Source organism: Chinchilla lanigera, unplaced genomic scaffold, assembly GCF_000276665.1.
Source record: "Chinchilla lanigera isolate Chin_1 unplaced genomic scaffold, ChiLan1.0 scaffold00067, whole genome shotgun sequence".
Classification (NCBI taxonomy): Eukaryota; Metazoa; Chordata; class Mammalia; order Rodentia; family Chinchillidae; genus Chinchilla; species Chinchilla lanigera.
In genome coordinates this window covers 4,565,025-4,588,824 of record NW_004955468.1, presented here as the reverse complement: position 1 = coordinate 4,588,824, position 23,800 = coordinate 4,565,025, and the positions used below count along the sequence as shown (strand labels likewise).

At 54.0% G+C, this 23,800-nt stretch overlaps 3 protein-coding genes across 7 annotated transcripts in view; all 3 read right to left on the bottom strand.

The window, feature by feature from the left end:
- Positions 1-4,757, bottom strand: part of Mag (myelin associated glycoprotein) — a 14,705-nt gene extending 9,948 nt beyond the window's left edge. For 2 of the 5 annotated variants that reach the window (XM_013522431.1, XM_005400042.2), the window contains exons 1-5: positions 4,670-4,757; positions 2,710-2,769; positions 2,217-2,289; positions 1,710-2,078; positions 2-291 (exon numbers count right to left, since the gene is read on the bottom strand). In XM_013522431.1, coding sequence (XP_013377885.1) covers positions 2-291; positions 1,710-2,078; positions 2,217-2,262 — 705 coding nt within the window. In that variant the 5' untranslated portion in view covers positions 2,263-2,289; positions 2,710-2,769; positions 4,670-4,757. The other 3 variants (XM_005400043.1, XM_013522429.1, XM_013522430.1) reach the window with 3 other exon arrangements.
- A 6,476-nt stretch (positions 4,758-11,233) lies between these two features.
- On the bottom strand, positions 11,234-12,745 carry Hamp (hepcidin antimicrobial peptide). Its single transcript, XM_005400040.2, has 3 exons — positions 12,481-12,745; positions 11,517-11,576; positions 11,234-11,435 (listed from the first exon to the last, which is right to left on the bottom strand). Exons 1-3 carry the CDS (start codon positions 12,565-12,567, stop codon positions 11,331-11,333), a joined length of 252 nt encoding a protein of 83 aa, XP_005400097.1. The 5' UTR covers positions 12,568-12,745; the 3' UTR covers positions 11,234-11,330.
- A 1,785-nt stretch (positions 12,746-14,530) lies between these two features.
- Positions 14,531-23,736, bottom strand: Usf2 (upstream transcription factor 2, c-fos interacting; the record flags this gene model as incomplete). Its single annotated transcript, XM_013522428.1, is given in 9 exon segments — positions 14,531-15,182; positions 15,259-15,387; positions 15,559-15,653; positions 21,912-21,970; positions 22,244-22,331; positions 22,452-22,602; positions 23,139-23,339; positions 23,476-23,594; positions 23,690-23,736. Coding segments are annotated over 9 exon segments (979 nt in total), but the record flags the coding sequence as incomplete, so codon positions are not given.
- Positions 23,737-23,800: the final 64 nt, after the last annotated feature.

The window sequence follows — 23,800 nt, the reverse complement described above, 5'->3', positions numbered from 1 at the left end:
CGTCCAGGCTGGCATAGCCCTCGAACTGCAGGGTAGTGTTGGGGAAGGCAGCCTGGCAGCCCAGTCGGTGGCCGTTGGCCTCCCTAGTGGGCACGAAGTGCAGCAGCGACACCTGCACCCAGGTGCCCTCGTCCTCGCGCAGCCGACCCAGCACAGTCGGCTCCCCCAGCCCCTCATGGCCCAGCCAGGTCAGCTCAGGCCGCAGCTCCGGGCAATTGTCTGGCACCATGCAGCTGACCTCCACTTCCTTCCCTGCCACTACCTCCGGGGGTACCACGATGTTGGGGGTGTCTGGGGGAAGGGGAAGAAGAGATGAGGAGGCAGCACTGGCCGCCAGTCACCCCCACCTTGTCCAACTCCGTCCCTGGTATCGTGTCCCCTCCCGTGTGCCCGGACGCTCAGTTCCCCACAGCCTTCTCCTCTCCTGACTGTTCTTCAACCGGAAGCCCTCGCACATCTGATCAGGTGCAATAATAATGTGAGCAATAACCCCGTCGCCTCAGTGAGGAGAGGCTTAACCTGCCTGCCCTTCCAACAGTGCTAGAGAGCAGTGTGACTGTTATGTTCATTTTGCAAACGTGGAAACTGAGGCCATGTGAGTTTGGAACCTGTCACTCTGGCTCCAGCCTCTGGGCTTTGGACGCTGCATTATATTCCCTAAGAAATCCCTCTCCAGTGCTTGCTTTGATTTACCTGTGTGCGTGTTTGTGTGTGCATGTGCGTGTGCGTGGGGGGGGGGGTTATGTATATGTATGGCACATGAATAGGTAGTATGTGTATTGTGTGTGGGGTGTGTGTGTGTGTGTGTTGTGTTTGTGTGGGCTCTTTCTACATCTGGACTCTAATCTGGTTCTTTTTGGGGGAACCTGAATCTAAGAGCCCCAATCAGCAGGCCCCCTCAGAAACTAGGCAGTAGGAATACCTGCAGTGAGGCAGTGGGCTCTGTTTTGATTGCCAAAATTACAGTGCATGGGCTTTGCCCATGCCAAACAAGTGCTCCACCGCTGAGCCACATCCTGGCCCAGGATTTTCTTTTTTTTTTTTTCCGGTTTTTCTCCAGTACCGGGAACCGAACTCACGACCTTGCGCTTCCCAGGCAGGCGCTTTGCCGCTGAGCTAAATCCCCAGCCCCTGGGATTTTCTTTTTAATCCAAATCAGCAGCCAATATTTAAAAATTAGGAGACTACAGTGAGAAAAAAAAATTCACTTTAAAGTTCCTTCAGAATTCTAAATGCCTGACACCAGTGGCCCAGTGCTCTGCCAGCCAGAGCTGGGTACTATGTGCCAGGCACTGCCCAGGGCAACCATTCACTCACTGACTCTAAGTGCTGTTCTTATCTTCATTTTACAGAGGACAAAATCAAGGTCCACGAAAGTCAAATAACTTGCCCACGGTGAAGTAGCTAATGCAGGGATCCAGAGGCCTTGCTCCTGACCCCTGGGCACCACTGCTCCAGATGTTTCCAGGAGAGTAAAAGCAGTCACTTTCCTCTGAGGGCAGCCAGGCTATTTGGGGCCCTTCTCTGTTCAGTTCTGCTATCTACATGGTACATGGAGCCCTGGAGTTTGCACCCACCCCTAGCCACGTCAACGCTCCTTTGCTGCCATCCAGAACTCCTGGGAAAGCTTGGGACAGACTGTCAATCCCTGGCCCACCCCAGGGCTGCCACCACCCCCTTGCTGCCGGCATGGCCTCTGGAGGACTCACTGATGATGTCCAGGACGCTGTGCTCCGAGAAGGTGTACTGGTTGTAGCCTCCCAGGTCCCCGCGGAAGTAATACTTGCCACCCAATTCCGGGCTGAGGGCGCTGAGCAGGAGGGTGCAGTTGCGCAAGCCTAGGTCTCCCAGCAGGCGGCTGCGGCCCTGGAAGCTCTCGTGGACAACTTGAGTGCGGGACTTGAAGACCACCGGGGGATAGTTCTTGGGGTAGGGGCTGTTGAAATACCACACTCCGTGCACCACAGCTGGCCGGAGCTCGTCAGGGAAGTCGAAGCGGCAGGGGATGGAGACGCATGTGCCTTCGAAGGCCGAGATGGACGAGGGCATCCAGGCGCCCCAGTGACCCCCTCTGGAGGCTGTGGGCAACCAGGACCGCCGAGGCTAAGAGATGAACCCCACCCAATGATGCCTCCAACTCCCATCACCTGCCACTGGCCTGAGGGTCCTGGGACCAAGGCTCAGTTAACCCCAGCACCCCTTACCACAGCCATTACCTGAAATCATAATCCAGAACAGAGGCAGTGCCGTGAGGAATATCATTTTATATAGCAAGTAAGCGAGCCGGAGCTGGACAGGAAGAGAAGCAGGTTAGAGGCCAGAGAAATGAAAGGTGGAGCTTCCTGAAAGGCTTAGGAAGAGACCCTTGCAGAGCTTAGCTGCTGCTGCTCTTATTTACGGTCACAAATGTGCCTGTGACACTAGCCATACGCCGGGCTCAGCACCTCGCTTTGCTACATTAACTCTGATTTCTTTGAGGTAGGTGCAATCATTATCCTCATTTTATAGCTGAGGTCCAGAGAGAGCAAGTAACTTGCTCAAGGACACACAGCTGCTCTGGAGTCTTAGTCAGCAAGCTGATAATAATCATCAGTGACATTATGCTCCTGGGGATCTCCAAGAACCAAGGACAGAGCCAAGGCTGGCCAGCAGCAGGAATGGGAAGCAAGGCAAACCAGGAAGAAGGGGAGTTGGTATTCTGTCCCTTACCTCCGGCTCCCTGAGTTGGGAATAGCTTCCGGTGCCACTTGGGACTGTGAATCAGCCAACCTGGAGAAAGCCAGACAGGTGCCTGGGCATGGGGGCCTGAGTCCCAAGTGTCCCTCTCTTTAGATAGCTACTGTGGGTTGTGGTTTGTGCTAAGCCTGCCCATGTGGTCTCTGTTGCCCACAGTGCCTGGGAGCCTCCCACACAGCCACAAAGCTCCTCTGTGGCACCACCCCCAGCTGGGATGTTGGGGAGCTACGGGGAGGAGATGGGGAACAGTGGGTCAGGTGGAAGGGTGGGGGGCGTGGTGGGTGGGGTGAAGGAGCAGATGTCCCACGGCTGAGCCCTGGGGGTGGCAGCAGGGACCCAACCTCATCAATGACTGGGTTTCACAACATCAGCATTCCCAACATGCCGCGTGAATTCCTGCCGCCCTCTCCTACCCTGCAGCCGGCCCCTGGTGTCCCAACCCTCACCAGAGGCCAGTGCCCAGTACAAAAGAACCCTGTTCCCTCAAGGCGAGTGTGCCTCATCCTGGGGGCTCCTGGGGTAGGTGGGCTGTGAGAGGAGTCGGCGCTTCTGACTAGGCTCTGAGTGGGGACAGGGAGGCCTCAGGGTTAGTGAGTCCCTGGTCCCCAGCTGCTCCACGGATCACGTCAGGGCTGGAGCCAGGACTTCCAAGTGGCCGAATTCCCCAGCCTTTGCTGCCCTCTTCCCACGGGCACAGACGTATACGCAGACACATGCAAACTCTGGCATGAAATGTGACAGCCAGGAGCAGCTCGCACAACGGAGACACTGAGGACACGCCCAGCACGCAGCCTCCGTGCCCACCGCTCAGTCTCCAACTGTGCACCACACCCTGGGCAGACCTAGGGACGGCATTCAGAGGCACACGTGCTGCCGGTGTGCCATGCTCACAAGACACAGGGACCGGCACATACACACTGAAGTGTAACCATGGACCCGGGCACAAGCCAGCAGACTCATGGCAGATGCCGTCCTTGTGCCTGCAACAGCAAAGCACAGGAGACAGATGCAGGTGAGGACCAGCCACACAGCCTGGGCAGACATGGGAAACAAGCATGCAGACCATGCACTCTTTTTTTTTGAGACAGGGTCTCGCTAAGCAGTTCATGCTGGGCTTGAACCCACTATAGAACCCATGCTGGCCTTGAACTCTCAGCAATCCTCCTGCCTCAGCCTCCTGAGTGCTGGGATTACAGGCATGCGCCAACACACTGAGCAGACCGCACACTGTTAATGGGGTTGGACAGAAGCAATCTTGGCTATGTCCATGGTCTGCAGCTCTCTAAAAGGCCACAATGCATAAACATACAGACAGACAATCTGCCTGCAGTGCTGAATTTGCAAGCTGGAGGAGTAGGAAAAACACATCTACAAAGTTCCTTTTCCAGAGTGTAATGACAAAGTTGAGAAACACTGATAAAGAATAGTTTGCAGAGGAGGTGTGCACGCACTCGCGCGCACGCACACACACACACACACCTGCTGTGGACCCAGGTGCCAGAATTTGCCTATTCACACCCCACTGCCCTCTCCACCTCCCAGACTGCAACATGCAGGGCCCTGATCACCTGAGCATCCTGTTCTTTGCTGACCCTAGACCACTGCCCCTTCATCTGTCCCAATCTTAGGGGCCCCAGGGCAGCCGCTGCAGCAGTCTCTAACCATGTGGTGTGCTGGGTGGAACCACTTGCTCTTCCTTCCCGTAGTTTCTTCCCAAAGCCCCATCCCTGTCCCTACCATGGTCCCTGCCCATTTTATAGGAGTCCCAAGCCATTCTGGACCCCGTCCTAGTTCAGCGCTATTTGCAGAGACCCTCCACGGCCCAGAGCCCCTCACCCCTTGCGCATGCTCTGAGAGCCACTTGGCCTGTCCACTTGTCCCCTCGGGGTTCTCTGCCCTCCCGGGGCTCAGTCCTCTCCACCTCTGTACTCACTCAGATGCTCTGGCTTCTGCGCCCTCTGTGCCGGCAGCCCCGCTCACAGTCCCCTGGCCTCCCAGGGTCTAGGCCCCCACTTGCCGGCCCCTCCCCTCCTCCTGGGTGCCAGGGGCCGCCTGCCTCCAGGGCCCAGCTCCTCCCTGCCCCCGGGGGAGGGGGGCACAAAGGGGCCCTTGTCACCACGGGGCTTGGACTGGACGGCCTGATGCCTGGGTTCTACTAGCTCCTTCCTGAAGGGGATGGGGGCTGCCTCACTCCTTCCCCCCTCCTCCATCACTGTGTGCCCCAATGCTGGGTCCCTGGAGGGGGATTTGGCTAATCTATCTGGAAGTCCCAAGCTGAGGGACAGAAGATGTTGTCCTCAGGGAACTGGTGGCAACATTACATGTGACACTGATCCTGAGAGACAAGCAGAAGGAGGAGGAGACAAGCCCTTCCCTCCTCGGCTCCAGTGTCACCTGCATCCACCATGTCTAGAGTCATCCCCACCCCAGCCCACCCCCAGCTCCCCTGGCCTGTTTTCCTCTTGGCTCTTCTTGTCATGCAGAATGACCTGATGTGTTACCTGCCTCCTCCCATGAGAACACAACCTCTACGGGGACCAGGGTTTATCTGTGTTATTCTGTGTCTGTCCCTACTTCTTAATGAACATGGAGTGGGTGGCCAAATGTATTCTTCAAATACCCCCTGGTGGCACCTGGTGCTCCTCCTCCCTGGGAAGCTGTCCTCCACCCACCCCACGCCCCACTCAACCCTGGCCACAGACTCTTTGCACTTTCGCTTGGATGTCACGTCCTCAGCAGGCCTTCCTTACTTTTCTCGTGATTTAAATGATGTCCTTTCCTTCATTGGGATTCAGCCTGTACTCTGCTTCCTACCTCATCTGGAGTCCTCAGAAGGCAGGGTTTGGCCAAAAAACATCTGTCTGTCCATGCACCCTTGGGTCCCTAGAGCAGTGCTTAATGCACAGGGAGCCGTCCGGCTCTCTGAGTGGATGAGGACCCCTAGTTGTGGATATTGTGCCCTTCCCCTTAGTATGACCTTTGCAAGGTGTAGGGGGTGCTGGAGGTGGTGTGACTAAGAGCACAGGGCTTAGACATGAGAAGTTCAATGTGCCAGGGTGAAGGGGAGGTGGGGGAGGAGGGTCATTTCTCCCAGGGGAGGATGGGGTGAGGGGTGGGGAAATCCCTCGGACCAGGGAGCGGAAAGCTGAAGGGGGAGGGGGAGTCCCGCCCCCACCTTGGGCTTCATGATGTCAGACTCAGCCCGTGCCTTTCCCAGTCTGGCACAATGGCCCATTGAAAGTAGGGTGCGGCTTGAACGCCTGGATCCTGGAGAAGAGAAAGGCCTAGTGCCTGGGCTTTGGGGGAGGATACCGAGACCCAGGTAGTCTCTGTCACAGCCTTGCATCCAAGCAAACCTGGCTGGGGTGCTGTGTTTGTGCGGTTGGGACTGCGGCTCCTCTCTAGGTGCAACCGCAGGCCGTTCCTGGGAGGACAGATGCACAGCCTGTGTCCCACACAGACCGCCTGGGCTCTAGCCTGCAGGAGTGAGCCAGGTTGGGGTAAGAGCAAGTGAGTGAGGACAATGGGGGCTGCAAAGCAAGGCAGCAGGGGTCCTGTCCAAGAGGGACTGTCCAGGTAGATCCAGGTGCCAGTGCTGCCCAGTCAGAGGAGGTTTCAGGAGAAAGCAGGTGTATTAGTTTGCTAAGGCTGCTATAACAAAGCACCACAAACCGTGTGGCTTAAAAACCAGAATGCAGCCAGGTATGGTGGCGCATGCCTGTGACCCCAGCACTTGGGAGGCTGAGGCAGGAGGCTAGCCAGAGTTTGAGACCAGCAAGGGCTACATAATGAGATCAAGACCAGCCTGAAATACAAGGTGAGACCTTGTCTCAAAAAACAAAATAATACAAAAAGAAGCAAAAAAAAAAAAAAAAAACCAAAATGTACTGTCTTACAGCTTTGGAGGCTTGAATTCCAAAATCAAGGTATTGGCAGCGTTATCTCCTTTTGAGGACCGGAGCAGCGGGGATCTGTGCCAGGCTTGGAGATAGCCATCTTCATGTTCCCATGGCATTCCATCTGTGTGTCTATCCAGATTCCCCCTTTTCTCCAGGGCACCAGTCACACTGGACTAAGACCCAACATAACGGTCCTATTTTAGCTTGATTGCCTGCGTAAAGATCCCACCCCCAAACAAGGTCCCATTGTAAGGTAAAGGAGGTTAGCACTTCAACATGTGAATAATCAGCCCATGAAAGCAAGAATTTTGTGTGTGTGAAATACCCTGATATTTGGTTTCATTTATTGCCAGGCAGAAAGAAGCTTCATTCTCAATACTCAGAGTCTCTTGAGTGGGGGCTGGGGCTTGGTTCAAGCTGATACTGGATATGGGGATCTTGTGACCCAGAAGTGGCAAAGATGAGACGGGGCTAAATATTACAACACACACACTCCTGCCCACACAAAGCTTGCTGGGAGGAAGGGAAGAGAAAAGGGCTTCAGCTGCAGTGGGGCTTTAACTGAAGGGAGCCAGCAACTGGTCCAGATAGGGACCAAGCTACTGCTCCCCAACAAAGAGAGAAGTAGGTTTCTATTGATTTGCTAGGGTGAGCTAAAGCCTAGGAATTCCCACTGGCCAGGGATGCATTTCCAAAACAATGTTTCTTCTTGTGATGGATTTGGACCACCAGGTGGTCACTATTAACTGTGGAATTTCTGTGTCCAGCACCGTCATCCTGTGCGAGACCTCCCAGCCTTGTACTGAGTGGGCTCACACAGTCTGCTTTGCTCAGGAACTGCCGAGTTCCTCTCTCAGCTGTGTGGGATCAGCATGCCGCACACAGGTCCTGGCCTTATGATAGGGCTGAAGGAGTTTCAGGGCTTGTGCTGCTGAGAAAGTGTGGGGCTGGGCTGAAAGAAACACAGACCAGCTCCCATGGGCAGGAGGCCAAGCTGATCCTGCATGATAGTCATGGGTGAAACTTTTCTTAAATGATCAACACATCTCTTTGCAGAGCTGGGTGGAATCTGACACCCGGGTTAAGACAGCAAGGGGACAGACACACTGTGAAGACAGAGATGCCAAGCCCTTTATCCCATTTTAGTCACCCGTCAGACATCTGTAGGCCTGAGGGAAGGGTCGGTGTTCTCAGCAAAAGCAGCCATCAGGTCCCTAGTAAGTAACCCAGTCCCTGATAGCATAACACATTCAGCAAAGCCAGTATAGCTAATAACGTTATCGCCCAGCTGTGTGACCTCTAAAATTAGTGATCTTAAACTGACTAAGAGCAAGTGAAGCTAGAGGTGTTATTTAGGTTTTTTTCTTGGTAAAAATTTCTCATTTCACGCAAACACCCTGCATTTATGGTGCTTATAAAGGTCTCATTATGCCACTGAAACATGCCATGCTACAAGGGTGATAGTCTACCTCATTCAGGGGCTTATTTCATTGCCTCAGCCCTCTGTCCTACTGTTGCCCCACCATGGTGTCCCTCCCTGCCTCACAACCCAGAGGCACTTGCTGTTCTCAGGCAGGGCTGGCAGTTCCACACCAAGGATCCTGAAAGTGTGGTCCTGGCCAGCAGCTGCAGCCCTTGGGAGGGTGTTAGAAATGCAAGCTCTAGGCCCCAGTCCACACCCGCTGAATGGCTGAATGAGGATCTCCAGTAGGAGAGGCCCCACCATCTGCATTTCACTGGGCCCTCCGGGAGACTCCCTCTGATGCACACCCAAGCTTGCTTGCCTCTGCCTCCCAACTTTTCAGCCCACAGTCATCTGGATCTTTATATTACACCTCTCAGTAGCAATCACAGAGTCAAACAGAAAGGGCCTTTTACTGAGTTGAGCAAACCAGGAACCTGGGAAATATGGGGGCCAAAAATTCCCAAATTCCCAAGGACAAAGGTTTGCTGGCTTAGCTGGGGTCTTGGGCTACTCAAGAAGGTGGGGGGCTTTAATTGCCATTACCACTCTTGCTTTAGGGTACCATATATCAAAGCCTTGATATATGGGGGAGGGGAAAGGGGCCTCTAAGGGGAGGGGTAAGGGGTAGAGTTCATCATGATTTTCCAAATATTTTCTGGAAAACATGGGGAAAGAGGTGGATATTTTAGCTTTAAAATCAGGGTGGGCATAACATCACTGCTCTGGAGGGGTCTTCTCTCCAGTGTACCAGGTGTGCTTTTTATTCTGGGTCAGCCTGATGGGTGTGGTGGTCAGTGTCTTCCATTTTAGTGTCCTGTGTTTGTTGGGTTAAGTGAACTCAGCCTACTGCAAGAAGTCAGTGAAGGTGAGATTATAAGGCTACCAAAAATAGGCGGGACGACCTTAGGCTCTGGGGCACCCTCCATCCCTTCACCTGCCTCCAGACCGCCAGCCTTTCTAAGGTGAAAGGCAGAAGCTGGTGGTGTACAGAGATGATCTGGCTCCCAGCTGGGTTTAGCAGAAGGTTGATTTTAAAAAACAAGTTCTTAGGGGCTGGGGATTTAGCTCAGTGGCACAGGGCCTGCCTGGCAAGCGCGATGCCGTGAGTTCAATTCCCGGTACCGGAAAAAAAAAAAACAAGTTCTTACCTGAGTTTGGTGGCCCCAGAATTTTGGGAGGGTAAGTCCAGCTTGGCAACTTTGCGAGATCCTGTCTCAAAATAAAAACCTAAAAAGGCTTGGGATTAGAGCTCACTGTGAAGCCCTTGGGTTCACTCCCCAGTATGGCAAAAGCAAACAAAGCATAAGTTCTTTTAATCAATTGCCAATATGGTATTTTAAAAATCAGCACATTTCAAGCAGGGCATGGTAGTGCACATCTGTAATCCCAGCACTCAGGAGGCTGAGGCAGGAGGATTACCATGAGTTTGAGGCCAGCCTGGGCAGCATAATGAGTTTAAAGTCAACCTGAATTGTATACTAAGACCCTGTCTCAAAACAAACAAACAAACAAGGACATTTCATATAAAATAAGGCTTCTATCTTGTCTTGACAAAGTCAGAAGTGCTCGCTCGCAGGCATGGTAGCCACTTCTTGGAGCTCCCTTTTCCTGGGGCTCAGGGCTCCTGCCTCAGTACCATACTTAATAGTTTTTTTGTTGTTAAGTACTTAATATCGAGGCTAAATTGCCAATGCTCTTTATCATCATGCAGGAACTGCTGTAATTTTGTGAGCTAGGAAAGTAGTGAAATACTTGTACCATATCTTTCTCTGTATCAAAAGTAAGGCAATCGGGGGCTGGGGATTTAGCTTAGCGGCACAGCGCCTGCCTGGCAAGCACAAGGTCATGAGTTCAATTCCTGGTACCAGACAAGAAAAACCACAAAAAACCAAAAGTAAGGCAATCAGCATGAGAATGATATGGTTTTCAAGCAGAATGGGAAGGAAATTAATTCCTATGAAGAAGAATACTCCCGTGTTTCCTGTACAAACTTGTCCTTATTGAGAGAATACAACCTCCACCCCTATCCCAGGACTGGGGTTTGAATCCACAGCCTTCATACTGAGCTACATCAACAGGTCATTTTTTATTTTTCCATTTTGAGTCAGGGTCTTGCTAAGTCAGTGCATTGCCTAGGCTAGGCTTGTATATGTGAGGCTCTTGCCTCAGCCTCAGAATGCTGGGATTAGAGGTGTGCCCCATCACACTTGGCTGAGAATACAACAGGCTCTTTTTTTTATTTTTTATTTTTTTGGTTTTTCTCCGGTACCGGGAACCGAACTCATGACCTTGCGCTTGCCAGACAGGCGCTTTGCCGCTGAGCTAAATCCCCAGCCCCCTACAACAGGCTCTTATGAAACAAACTAATGCTCTTTACTCACTGTACCTTCCTAGTCCCCGATGGACAGTGATTCTCAAACTTTCTGGTCTCAGGATCTCTTTACAAGATTTTGTAGGTTATATCTACAGTTGCTTAATATATCAAAACTTGAAGAGCTGGGATGTAGCTTAGAGGTAGAGCACTTGCCTAGCATAAGCAAGGTCCTAGGTGTGATTCCTAGTACCACAGAGAAAAAAAGGGGCAGGGCACACAGGATACATAAGCACATAATCCATCAGCCAATGATGTCACCATGTCAGAGTCTTAGAAAAACCCCACGGTGTGAGTATTCGAGTGAAAATGGCAAATGATGTTTTAGTAGTTTCCACCGCTTGTGGCGCCTGGAGGGAACTCCTGGATCTTATTCAGAACTTTAGGCACTAGTGTTCGTGACCCCGTGTTAAGAAGACTCCAAGGAGGCTGCAAGTGTAGCTCAATGATAGAGCACTTGCCTAGCATGCATGAGGCCCTGGGTTCAATCACCATTACCACCAGCAAACAAAAAACAAACTTGCCATTAAGAAGACTGCAAGGAGAAGCAACTTTAACTTTCATTCTCTGCTGTTACAACATAATTTCCAGGTCTTTTGAAGCGGGGAGGCCCAGAAACAAATTTGTTTCACCAAGTTTTTTGGCAAGGTGCAGTATATACTAATCCAGTGCAGCCCACTGAGCTCTGGCCCTTGCAAGGCAGGGCCAGAATAATCCCAGGGTGTAGGCCTTTGGCGGGGAGAAAGGACAACGACACTCCAGTTTGAAATATAAAAGAACCAGCCATTTTATTCCAAGACCATTATTGGAGGGGGATAGGAATAAATAAGGGAGGGCGAGAGGGTTAGGGCAGGAGGCTCTATGTCTTGCAGCATATCCCACACTTCACATTTTTACAGCAGCCGCAGCAGAAAATGCAGATGGGAAAGTGGGTGTCCCGCTTCCTTAGCCTCTGCAGTGTGGGCTGAGAAAAGGGAGAGAGAGAGTGAGCTGGTGGCAGAGGGCAGGCTCTGGGGTCCAGGGCAGGAGTCTCAATTGCTCTCACCATGAAGCTGGCCTTGGCTTCGGCTGTGTCGTGGGACGGGAGGTCTGCAAGCTGCCCTGTCTAAAAGAGAAGGGCATTGAGGATGGCAGAGCTCTCAGGCCGCCCCTACCCACCTGCTCCTCTCCCAGAGGTTGAGAACTCATGGCCCAGCTGAACTCCTAGGAGGGGCCTTGCTTTCCTGCTCTTCTCACGCTCCCTTGGGCATAGTCACTACTCTCCTTGGATAGCACCCTCCCCTGTCTGCCTGCCAGCATCAGCCACTTGGAGCATCTCTGCCTGCATCTTGCCCCTTATAATCTCATCGTGGTGGTATAGCAGAATAACTTTTAATGTTACCCATCAGATCGCGGCTTTCCCCACTTTAGGCCAACAGGTTTCCCTGGCACTTATAGGATAAACTGCCATCTGCACAGTTGCACCCTGCACACCTTTGATCTCATCCCAGTACCACCCTCGCTTAGCCAGCTCTCTGATCTTCCAGTACCCGTGCTTGCCCCACCTTGCTGCTTGTTTGCTACCCCACCTGTGGCTCTCCAAGGCAGAGGCGCAGTCCCATTTTCTCACCAAACACTCCCAACTGCCAGCCCCTTGCCCCCACTCTGGTCCCCTACACCATCTTTCATGCTATTCATGAAGAACATTTACTAAATACAGTTGCTCATTTGTTTGAATCATTCATGGACTTACATACTGACCAGGATGTAAGCTCTGTAAGAGCAAAAACCTCTCTCTTCTACCGGGTATCTTGCTTTATCTTCACTGGCTGCAGGAAGACTTCACACAGAGTAGCCCTCAGTGATACCTGTACCGTTAGGTCCAAGGTCCCCCCATATCCCCGCCACGCTACCCCATCCTTGTTCTTCCAGCAGGTACGGCTCCCCCAGAGCTGACCTGAGCTCAGCAGTGGTTCCCCAGAGGTCTGGCTCTCCAATCCAGCTAGGACCCAGGCCCCCAGGACTCTCACCTGTGACTGGACAATGGAGCCACTGGTCAAGCTAGCGAGGAGGAGGACCAGGAGGCAGGCAGCCCGGATCTGAGTGTTCAGTGCCATCGCGCGTCTGTACAGTCAAGCTGCTGGTGGGTCTAGGACTTGCTCTGGTGTGTTGGGCTCAGTTACCATCTCTTTTATGAGGCCTGCTGGAGGAGGCGGTGGTCTGAGCCCCCACCCCTTTGCCCCAGCTCATTTCCAAGAAGGTGGTGGCGCCGTAAAGGCGGGAGAGATAAGAGGACAGGGGACAGAGTTGTGTCACCCTTGGCCGGCAGAGGTGTGTCTAGGGGGTGGAGCAGACAGGGCCACAGACACATTCCTCTGGCCAGCTACCTGGGAATACTTTCCTCCAGTGTGATGTCACCTTGTTGATCTCAGAAAAAAAAAAAAAAAAAAAAAAAAAATTCCCACTTTTGCCTCAGAAGTTGGAGAGCAACAGCACAGTGCCCCTCGCTCCCATGCTTCCTGGACGCCCGCATTCCCTCGTTCAGGCCGGCGTGGCTGATGGGTCAGCACAGCTACAGGGAGTGGTATCCCATTGTTCTGGGGTCTCTACATGTGCGTAGCTTTTGGGAAGAACGCTGGATAGCCAGGTGCCTGACTACAGCTCATGCTGGCTGAACTTCCCCCATGCACCTTTCTGAATAGCAAATTTTGAAACATGGTGCTAGTGGCTGGAAAATGACCACAGAAGGTTGGCATTAAACCAGCATCTGACGCGTGTGTTTATATTCCAGCACATTAGTTAGCTTTTGGGTTAGCCATTGCCACCTGGTCTCCACGGAGCTCTTGGGCTTTGCTCAGAATTTTGAGGTCTCAGCTGCTTTCTCAGCCCCTGACCCCAGAGGTGACTTCTCTGATGCCAAGTCTCGTGATCTTCATTGCCAAGCTCTCTACCTCCCCGAGACACAGAGGGGCACTGTGACTGACCCTTTTATCTGAGTTGCCATTCAATGCTATCAATTGGGACCAGCAACGTGGGGAGTATTTACACCACAGGAAATGGCAACCACCAGGGCTTTTTAAGGGTTGGTTCCCTAGGATGCCCCTGGCTGGGGGATGAACCAAGGCTGACTGCAGTGCCTTCATTCCTGTCTACCTGGCCCACCTCACAGCACACTCATTTCAGGGGACCCACAAACCTTCATTCCAGAGATGGCCCCTGGCAATCTTGCCTGACTTGCGCCAGGGCTATCCAGCATTAACCCTGTTGCCAGAGCCCAGGGAATGATACTGTCAACAAACACTTCTTCCTGGACCCACTTGAAACCATGAAAACGGATGTGCCCTGGCATGGAAGGCTGCTCTCGGCCTTGTTCACTCCACATGCCAGCTAATTGTGCCACACTCCCTTCAAAAGGGAAAGCCCAGGCAGACGTTACAGTGCTTCGCGTAGTGGCAAGATGGGGACCTCAGCAAGGTGAGCAGCTGGCAGGCCCAAACCCTGGGGGGATGGACTGAGGAGGGGCGGCACACCGACCCCCGGGGGAAGCAGCAGCATCCTCGAGCCGCAGCAAACGCTGCTGCATTGGCTCAGGCCAGGTTTCATCATCAGCCAGGGGCAGGGGTCACAACACAGGCGCCAGAGTCCCGGTGTGCGGCGACAGGCTGCCGGGCCAAGCCTGGCTTCCTGGCCATCTGCCCTCCCCGGGGGTGGGGGGCTCAAGGCCAGGCCCCATCATTGGCTGGTGCAGAGGGGAGGGCTTCAACCCACAAGGGCAGGGCCAGGAATCAGGCCTATTTTCAGGAACTGGTGACGGGGAGACCCCAGCCTCTCCTCCAACAGCATGGGACATGTCCTTGACCCTGGGTCCTCCCACCCCAACCCTGCATCTGCACCCTTGGGGCCTCAGAGAGGATATTCAATCCTTAATTCCTCCATCCATCTGACCAGTGGACGGGGCATCAGACGTGTCAATGGCAGAGACTGGTACACTGCCACAACACAACAGCTGAAGTCCTGGCCTTGGGCAGCTCTGCACTGACCCTAGTCCCTCCCCAGGCCTGAGACAGACAGACACTGACAGACAAGGCGGGGGCCACATGGGGCCAGTTTATTGCAGTTAAATACCTCTCTCTCTCTCTCTCTATTTTTTGACCATTTTTCCATAAAGAAAATTAAAACACACACACACGCACACACGCACGCACGCACGCACACACCCCCAAAGGGGAGCAGGGACCCAGAAACAAGAGGTGGGGTGGGACACGGCCTTCCTGCTTAGGTCCAGGCCCCAGGGTAGCCCCCCCAAAGCTCCCTCCTTCCCATAAGCACCCTGTCTCAGTACCTCTAGAGACCAAGGAGGCAGCAGGAAATGGCAAGGCCTCTGTCCTCCTCCCTCTCGCCCCCTGGTGAGGCCACCAGGGGTGCTGGGGCTTGGGGAGGATCAGAAAAGGGAGGCAGACAGACAGGTGGGGAGGGGGGTCATTTCCAAGTTGAGGAGGGCAGTGGGTAATGTATCCACAGAAATGCATTATTTCATTTCATTTTTGTTAAAAATCTACTATAAAAAAACGCAGCTGGGGGAGGGGCACATGTCCCTCTCTGTGCTAAGGGCTGGGGGCGGGGCGTCATGGTGGAGCGGGCATCACTGCCGGGCACTCTCGCCCACCATCTCCAGGTTGTGCTGCTGCAGCTGGGCTCGAAGCAGGGCATTCTCGTTCTTCAGCTCCTCGATCTGTAGGTGCGACAGGGCACAAGTGAGTCAGGGGCTGGCTTCTGGGTCCTGGAGTTCCCAGGCTACCCATACTCACCTGTTGCCTCAGGAGCTCGTTGTCTACCTGCAGCCGCTCGGCCTCCTTGAAGGTCTCCTGCATGCGCTGGTTGGTCTGGCGCAGCTCCCGGATGTAGTCGCAGGCCTTCGACAGGATGCCCCCTTTACTCTGGGATCGGGGTGGGCAAGAGCATCAGATGGAGCACTGCCCACTGGCCCATCCCAGGAGAGCACCAGTGCTGTGGGTCAGCCAGCCTTCCTGGAAAGGGCTGGGAAACTGGCACCAGTGCAGCAACAGAGAGCCAGGTAGCCTCCTAGCCGGAGGGCAGGGGACACTTACCGCTCCTGTCTTGCTATTGTCTGCATTACAATCTGGAATGATTTTTGAAAGTTGGACGATCCAGTTGTTGATCTTGTCCCTCCGCCTCCGCTCCACTGCAACAGAATGGCAGTAACAACGGCTACCCACAGCACAACTGCCCCTGCCTGACAGGCTGCCGCAAAGGACAGGCACTGTCAGCCCTGAGCACAGTGAGGCCTGGTACAGGCACAACCCAAGGCCACAGTGCTAGGAAGTGCAAAGGCAGAAGCCTGGCTGCACTGCTTCACAGGAGGACAAGAAGTAACACCCCAACCTCGAGGACCACATACCCTCAGCCAGAAATCAAAAGCTACAGACTGCGGGGCATGGTGGCACATCCCTGTAACCCAACATTCTGGGAGGCTGAGGCAGGAAGACTGAAAGTTCAAGTTTAGCCTGGGCAACTTAGTAAATTAACAAGACTCTTGTTTCTGGAAAATAAATGAAAAGCTCAGTTTTGTTTGTTTGTCTGTTTGTTTGTCTTTTTGAGACAGGGTCTCGCTATGCTGTTCAGGCTGGTCTTTAGCTCACTTTGTAGCCCAGGCTGGTCTCAAACTTGCAGTGATCCTCCTGCCTCAGCCTCCCAAGTACTGGGATTACAAGCGTGCAGCACCACACCCAGCTCAGGATGTAGCTCAGTAATGGATTTAATCCCCAGTACTGCAAAGCACAAAAAAAAAAAAAAAAAAAAAAAAAGCCCTAGGGATTGTGACTGCTTTCTTAGGCCCATCCAGCATATTTATGAAAATCTTAGTTATTTAAAAATTAAGAAATTTCATGTCATAATGATCATTTCTGGCTTCTTTTGGAAAATTGCCTCTCTGGACAGAGTGGGCCCATAATAGGTTAAGAAGGGGTCAGAGCCCCTTTACATAGGACCCAGTAACACTATGGCTTCCACAGCCCTGGTGTGGATTCGCCACATCTTCCCAGAAACTCTAGGTCCCCTGATCTTATTTTTCTCACCTGTAAATGAAATCTGATCATGCCTTCTGCAGGGCCCTGGCAGCAGGTGCCAGCTCCCCAGGACTGGCACTGCGGCTCTCAGAGGCTCGGCCCCCCAGGCTTTGGCTTCTAGGAACAACATGGCCCTACACACCGAAGGCAAGGATGGCAAACTGATGCAGAAGCTCACTTGAGAAGTCCAGATTCGGGATTTCGTAAAACTCCACGATCTCCCTCACAGCCACGTACACCTTCCCTCTGGCCCATGTCTCATCCTTAGGCTGCCCCTAGAGGGGCAGCACACGTCTGAGCCAGAGACCCCAGTCTCACAGCCTACAAGTGCAGCTGCCCAACCTTCCAGGAACTTCTGAGCTCAGGACTACACTGTGGGGCACAGAAGGCCTTCATATCCCCTACTTCTTCCACACACCTCTGCCTGCTTCCCAGGAAGGTGTAAGACGTGTGCAATGTGTGTGAAAGGGATGGGGCCTACGGTTAGGTGAGATCTGGAAAACAGGGTAAGGGAGCACTTCATGAGGGGTGGGCAGGGAACCTGGGGGAGGGTGTTCTTCTCCTGAGCTCAGCACGGCCCCAGCCCTGCCCTGCCCTGCCCTGCAGGAGTGCTCCTGGCCCCTAGGCGGGCACAGGCCACCCCTTCTCTTGGTCCTGTCCCTCTACTACTGCAGACCTGCCCTCACCACCTCCAAGTGTCCCCCACTTGGACTGAGAGGCCCACCCGTGAGCATGCTCCTTCCTGCACTCTGACCACTGCACACTGTCCCCGGACCCTCCTTTCACTCTCATCTTTCTCAGCACGGCACACCATGCCGAGTGACACTGTGGGGGCTGGGACGCATCTTCACAGGCTCCCAAGAGAGCAAAGGGCCCTATTACAGCCACAGTGAGCATAGATCTGCCACCAGGTACAGCCACCTCTGATGGAACACCAGGGCCAAATGCATCAACAAAGCTGACAGTCTCCGGTCCGGGTCTGGTGCACTACTACCATGTCCCTCTGCAGTGTGCCCCTCCTACCCCAAAGTCTCAACGACACCCCATTCCATACAGCCTAATGCTCATGGAGCTGGGCACTGAGCTGCAGCCCCAGCTCACAGGTCCTGTTCATTTCCAGTCATTTGCACTTCTGAAAAACCTAACCGCCTACCTTGCCACAGGCAGGGTGGCACCAAACCCACTCTGTCATGCTGGTGTCACAGCGCCACTGTGAAGCGCCTACGACAGGTCCTACCAACCCCACTGTGTACAAGGTGCCTGGGGAAGGCAGAAGGGAGGGAAGCAATGCTTCCTGCACAGCCTGGGCATGCGATGACTCCTCAGAGAAAGGCTGAGCAATGATGGATTTAGCGACTGAACGGAGCCACACCAGGCAGCCAAGCAGCAAGACCCCAGAAATGGGGACACGGGAACACGCCAGGGGCTGTGGGGTGGTGGGCAGGGGGTAGGAATAGGCCTGCGTGCCTTCCTGCTTTGCCTGTGGAGTTGCAGCTCATCTCCTCCTCCAGGGCCTCACTCCTGGTGTTCAAGGCTGCATTAAGCAGGCTGGGCCACGGCAGGGCTATGCCTTGGGAAGACCGCCGGGGCACATTCGAAAGGCAGGAAGACCAAGGCTATGTCAGCTCCATGGACGCACGTCAGTGACCCCACACAACACTAAACACGCACTGCAGAGCAAAGTCTGCAGAGACTGAAGGCAGATACGGCAAACTCACAAGCTAGTTGGAGACACCAGCTCTCCTCTCTTACCTGACAGAACAAGTAGACAAGAACTCAGGATACAAGACGCAAATATACTCAACAATACAGCCTCTGTGATCCTGAGGGAATCCCTCTCCCATAGGAGCAGAAACACGTCCCTGCCATGCACACGCCAAGCCAGGCCATATTCTGCCTCTGAGACAGGTCTCAATAAATTGAAGGAACTGAAACCATGTACAGTATGTTCCCCGACCACAAAAGAACTAAATTAAAGATCAAGTATCAAAAAGGTATCCAGAAAAATCCACAAATATTTGGGAATTAAGCAACACTTCTGGGGCAGGGGATATAGCTCAATGGCACAAGTGCCTGCCCGGCAAGTGCAAGGTCCTGAGTTCGATTTCCGGTACCAAAAAAATAAAAAGCAATACTTTTTAAATAGTCCCAGGAGTCAAAGAAGAAATCACAAGAAAAACTGGAAAGTAGTTTGAACTGAACAAATACGAAAACACAATAGATACAAACGGGATGCAGCAGTAGAGGAACATCTGCAACTATAAATATGTTGCAGGAGGAAGGTCTAAAATGATAAGAAGTAAAGAGGGGGAGCAAAGACTAAAACTCAGCAAATTAAAACGTAAGTAAGTAAGAGAAATGAATTAGTAACATTAATAGTGAAAAACAACAACAAAGAAAAACTAATTCAGTCTGGCCTTTAAGAGTCAGATTTCACATAAAGATGTGAATTTCTGACAACACTGGGCCTAAATTCTACCACAACAGCAATGGACTGACCTGCAAGCCCCAGTTCAACAGGATCCCCACCCTTCCGTCATACAAGGGACACTTCACTCCTTCAGTCTCCCTCCCCTCTCCCTCCCCCAGGGCATCCTCTCGGAGGGGCTCCCGCAGAACCCAGAAGCAGAAAGTGGGGAAGAGAGGGAGTTGCTGGCATGAAATCCACTTCAGCACAGAATCTTGAGGTGCGCAGACACGGGCTGAGAAGTGGGCAGAGTGACAGCCACGCTGGCCTTCGCTCCTGTCACAACAGCTGTGACAGGGCTGCCTGTGCTGCTCTGGAGAGGGGAAGGAGGCAGCAAGCTCTGTGTTGCAAAGCTGAGTTTGAGGCATCTCAAGGATGGCCAGAGGCTGAGATTCTAAAATGCACTTTGAAAAGGGGCCTGGAATTTGAGAAAGGGTGGCACAGAAATGCTTTCGTGTATCACCAGCTTCCGGATGGAGGGGGACGCCCGGGAAAGACATAGAGAAGCAGTTCTCACCTTGCTGTGAGAGACAGATTTCTCAAGAAAAGAAAGAATAGGTGCTTATAACTGGGGATGAGTTTTGGGGATACCAATCAACCAGTTTCCAAGCGCTACTCCTGGGCCCCATGAGCCATACCCCCGGGACAGATGTAAAAAGAGGCCATACCTTAAGAACCCCAGCAGCCAAAATCATCCCTAGCCTGCCTAAAGTAATAGGCTGGGAAACTTGCAAGCACAGCTTCCCGGGCCTCCCCTGTTATCTAGTCACTGCGAACCTCTGGGAGAGCCCTGGAGACTGACTGTTAATGAGCCTTCCAGGAAAAGCTGAGGGGGGCCCTGCTCTGAGGTTCAAGTGGAAGGAGAAACAAAGGCAGTAAGAAAATCAGAGAGGGTAGCGCAGAAGAAAACATTCCGAAAGAAAGGAACAGGCAGGGCCAGGTGCCTGGACCTCAGGCAGGAAAGGAGGCCAGCGGATTTGGCAACGAGGTCATCACAGGTGATCTTTAATGGAGCCAATCTGGTAGGGCCAGTCAAGGGGACCGGGCAGACAGCAAGTCAAAGGTTCTGCAGCTGGAGGGAAGGGGTCACAGCGAGGCTGAGAACTACCCAGGACGACCTGGCGGTGGGTGGATTCAGGCAGAGGCAGAGCGCAAGGGGCAGGAAGCGGGCTGCGGGGCGCACAGTGCCACACGACAGTCTGACTGTGCAGCATGCCACACACTGTTGTACCTCAACCTGTAGCATGCTCAGCAGGAGGCTTGGGGTGGTCAGTGTCGTTTTAAAGAGGACAGGTATACAGATTAAAACCATCCCGAGGCTGCGTGGCCAGAAGTGGTGGACCTGGGGCTACTTAGTAGCCAAGCTCCGACTCACCCTTCCCCTTCAAAGCAATCTGACCTCAGCACGAGGCCCTAATCTTCAGCTCTTCTCCCCACACTCTTCCTTTTTATACCCTGCTGTCAGGCCGGACACCTGTGCTTACCTATGGCCGTCCTGGCCTCTGGCTTCCCCTCCCACCCTGGCAGGGCTTCTCGCAAGATGCTGTGGGCTCTGGTAGCCCCCACCTCAGCTCTGCCACCTTTTCTTTCCTGAGTTCTGTTCTTCCTCAAACACACTTCGGGCCTGAGTGTTTGCACATGTTCTTCCTGCTGTCTGGGACTCTTCCCCAGGTCCCAGAGTGGCTTGTTCCTCACGGTGTTCTCCGGCTCTTGCTCAAATTTTACCCCCGAGAGGCCTTCCGAGCACACAGAATCCTGTTCACTTCCTCACCAGCTTCTCTCTCTTCAGAAGCCCTATTGTGCCACCTCATGTTACGCTGTACGTAGCTTCTTTCTCCCACCACAGTGATGCTATGACAGCTGAGACCACATCTATCCTATCATCCAAGCACCCGAGGGCTCCAGAGAGCGGCCAGCTCAGGAACACGCATGTTGGCCAGAGGTCTGAAGCCAGCAAGCTCCCTCGCACAGAGCCACACAGCCCCACACCCACATCAAACTGCAGGACACAAGGCCTCAGCCTGGCACTCAAGGCCTTTCCTGACCCTCCTGAGTCCCCTCCCAGGGCAACCACAGGAACGCTGCCACACCAAGCCAGCACCCAAGAAGCAACCTGACCCTCCACTTCGTGCTCCCTCTGACAGGTGGACATAGGCTTGTAGGGGAATCCTTGCCCAACCCCCTCGGCCACAGGCCCTCCGTCTGTCGAGCCTGTGACACTCCAGGTCAGGCTCCAGACCTGGCACAGGGCCCACGCTGCCCAGCTTGGATCCAGGGTCAGTAAATATTTGTCAAATGTTAGTTATTTGGGTGTCACTGCTCCCTTGGCGTCTGCAGGCTACTATGTCCACCGATCAAAGTGACCAACTGAGATGGAAACAAGAACAACACTCAAGGACAAACGAGCTCAGGGTGTGACATGCTGTTTCTGGAAAGGGCAGGCTGCTTGGGCCTTGGCTGGCCAGCAACACAGCTTCCTGTAGCTTCCTCCCGCAGGACCCAAAGTGCTGCCAGATGGAGGGCAGGAGGCATGGGAGTGAGAGGCAAGGGCGCAACAGCTGCCATGGAAGGCTGGCCAGGGGTTGGCAGGTCGACCCAATTTTTCAAAACGAGCAGGAAATTCATACGTGAACATTAAAGCAGCTACTTTAGATGCTGGCTATTACTTCAAAAGCATGAGCCAGGCACGAGCAAACACTTGGCCAATTTCACGCCCTCCACCTCTGCTCTGTACACCAGCCTCTCGCCTATTTCAACTTTTCTGATATTCAACAGACACATCTCAAGCACTTGGGATGCATCTGGCAGTGGGCCAGCGCTGCTTCCCTGTCCGTGACTCCAGATGTCAGGACTGGTTGGGGATGGGAGGCTGCGGCCTGGGCAGGCCTTGCCTACCCCTTGCCCTTACCTTCATTGTGCTGAGCTCTCCGTCTCTCGTCCCGAGGTGTTCTGGTTCCGTCAATTTTTCTAGAAAGGAAAAAAAAGTGGGCATATATCATCTCAGACCTACGTGCCCAAGCACTTACTAAACAGTCACTTAAATCATTATGTTTGCAAGGCAAACATATACACGAAACAGGGAAGAAACTACTTTTTAAGCAGGGCAGGCTAAGAAACATCCCATGCCTGCTGTGTGCCAACCTGCCTAGCTCCCAGGCCAGAAAACCCTCCCTTCCTTCAGCCCCAACAGCAGATCCTCCCAGTGTCCCCTGCTCCTGGGACCAACACTCCTGCACCTACGGAGAGTAGGGGTGTGTCCGGGGTGCAATCGTCCGTTGCGTTCCTGTCTGAAGCACGTCCTGAGGTGTCATCATGACATAGAACTGGCCTGTAGTGACAGCGTTGGTTAATAGCAAGACAAGGGCAGAGCTGGACATAGTTGGGGGCTTCCCTGCCTGCCAGGTCTATCGCCTCCCCTGCCTTCATCCCCAGCCCTTCCTCCTCTTACCTCCGGCCTGCAAACTCTGGTCTGTGGTCTGTACAGACACGGCCGTTGTATCTCCCACACTGGATGCTGGGAAGTAGGCAAACCGTGCCTCACCACTGACAGCCTCAGCAGCTGGGCTGCCACCATTGCTGAAGGGATTTTGGATTACAGCCTGGAGAACAAGAGGACAGAGGCTGCCCTCAGCCATCTCCCCATCCATCCCGCTTGTTGCTGTGTTGGTGGGTAGTACCTGCTCTACAGAGAGGGGGAGCCCCTCGGTCCTGTGTCTCAGACACCCCTGAAGCTGCACAGGTACTCAGTCACCATTTGCTGGGCCAGTTCATTTTACTCTAAGAGGCTTTCCTCCAAGAGACATCTCTTTTTTTTTTTTTTTTTTTTTAGTTCTTGGGACAGGGTCTTACTATGTAGTCCAAGCTGAGGACTTCTAGCTACACTTTGGCCTCAGACCCCCACGTGCTGGGAGTATAGGTGTGGGCTACCACACCTGGCTCATCATCCCCAGCTTACATTAAAAAAGGAAGAATCAAAACAACAACATACAGCACTACAATTCAGGGTACACAACAGGGATCTGACCCCACAGGTCTCACACCTTGAAAGCAGCATCTGTCTGCCATCTGCCCCACCCCCTGGGGCTCCCTAAGGGCAGAGTCCCCTTCCCCCACCCCCAAGATGCTGGGCACCTACCAGCGGGAAGGGTGCGGCGGGACCTGGGGGCACAGAGGCAGCAGCGGGGCCGGGGCGCTGGGCTGCCCCGTCCACACCCACCTGGGTCACAGCCTGCTGCCCCCCCGCGAAGGCAGCTGTGGACACGACGCTGACGGCGCCAGCTGTGTCACCCTGGCCATCCAGCTGACCATCAGTCACCTGGACTACGCGGTATGTCACCTGCAGGGGGCGGCAGAGCGATGAGACGGGCCCTAGGGCTGAGGCTGGGGCCGGGTCTGAGCCTTTCCCAGCACGCCCGCCCGTCCGCCCTGGCTCAGCCCTCCGTCGACCGGCGGGCGCCCGGCCCGCGCCTCACCTGTCCTCCATTATTCTCTGTGCGGAACTGGTACTGGATGTTGTGGTCGCCGAACGCCGCCTGCTGGACGCTGGCGATGGCCACCGCCGTCTGCTCCTCCGCCCCGGGGCCGTCCCCGCCTGCGGTCGGAGGAGGGTCGGGAGGGTCCGCGCCGCCGGGGTCCGCGCGCCCAGCCCCTTCGCAGGCCCAGTCCCGCCGCGCCGCAAACACTCACCTTCCTGCAGCTCGACGCCCTCCTCGGCCTCGGGTCCCTTGTCGTGGCTGCGCGGGCACAGGAGGGGCAGAGGTGGGGCCGGGGTCCGGGCTGCCCGCGCCCCCGCCCCGG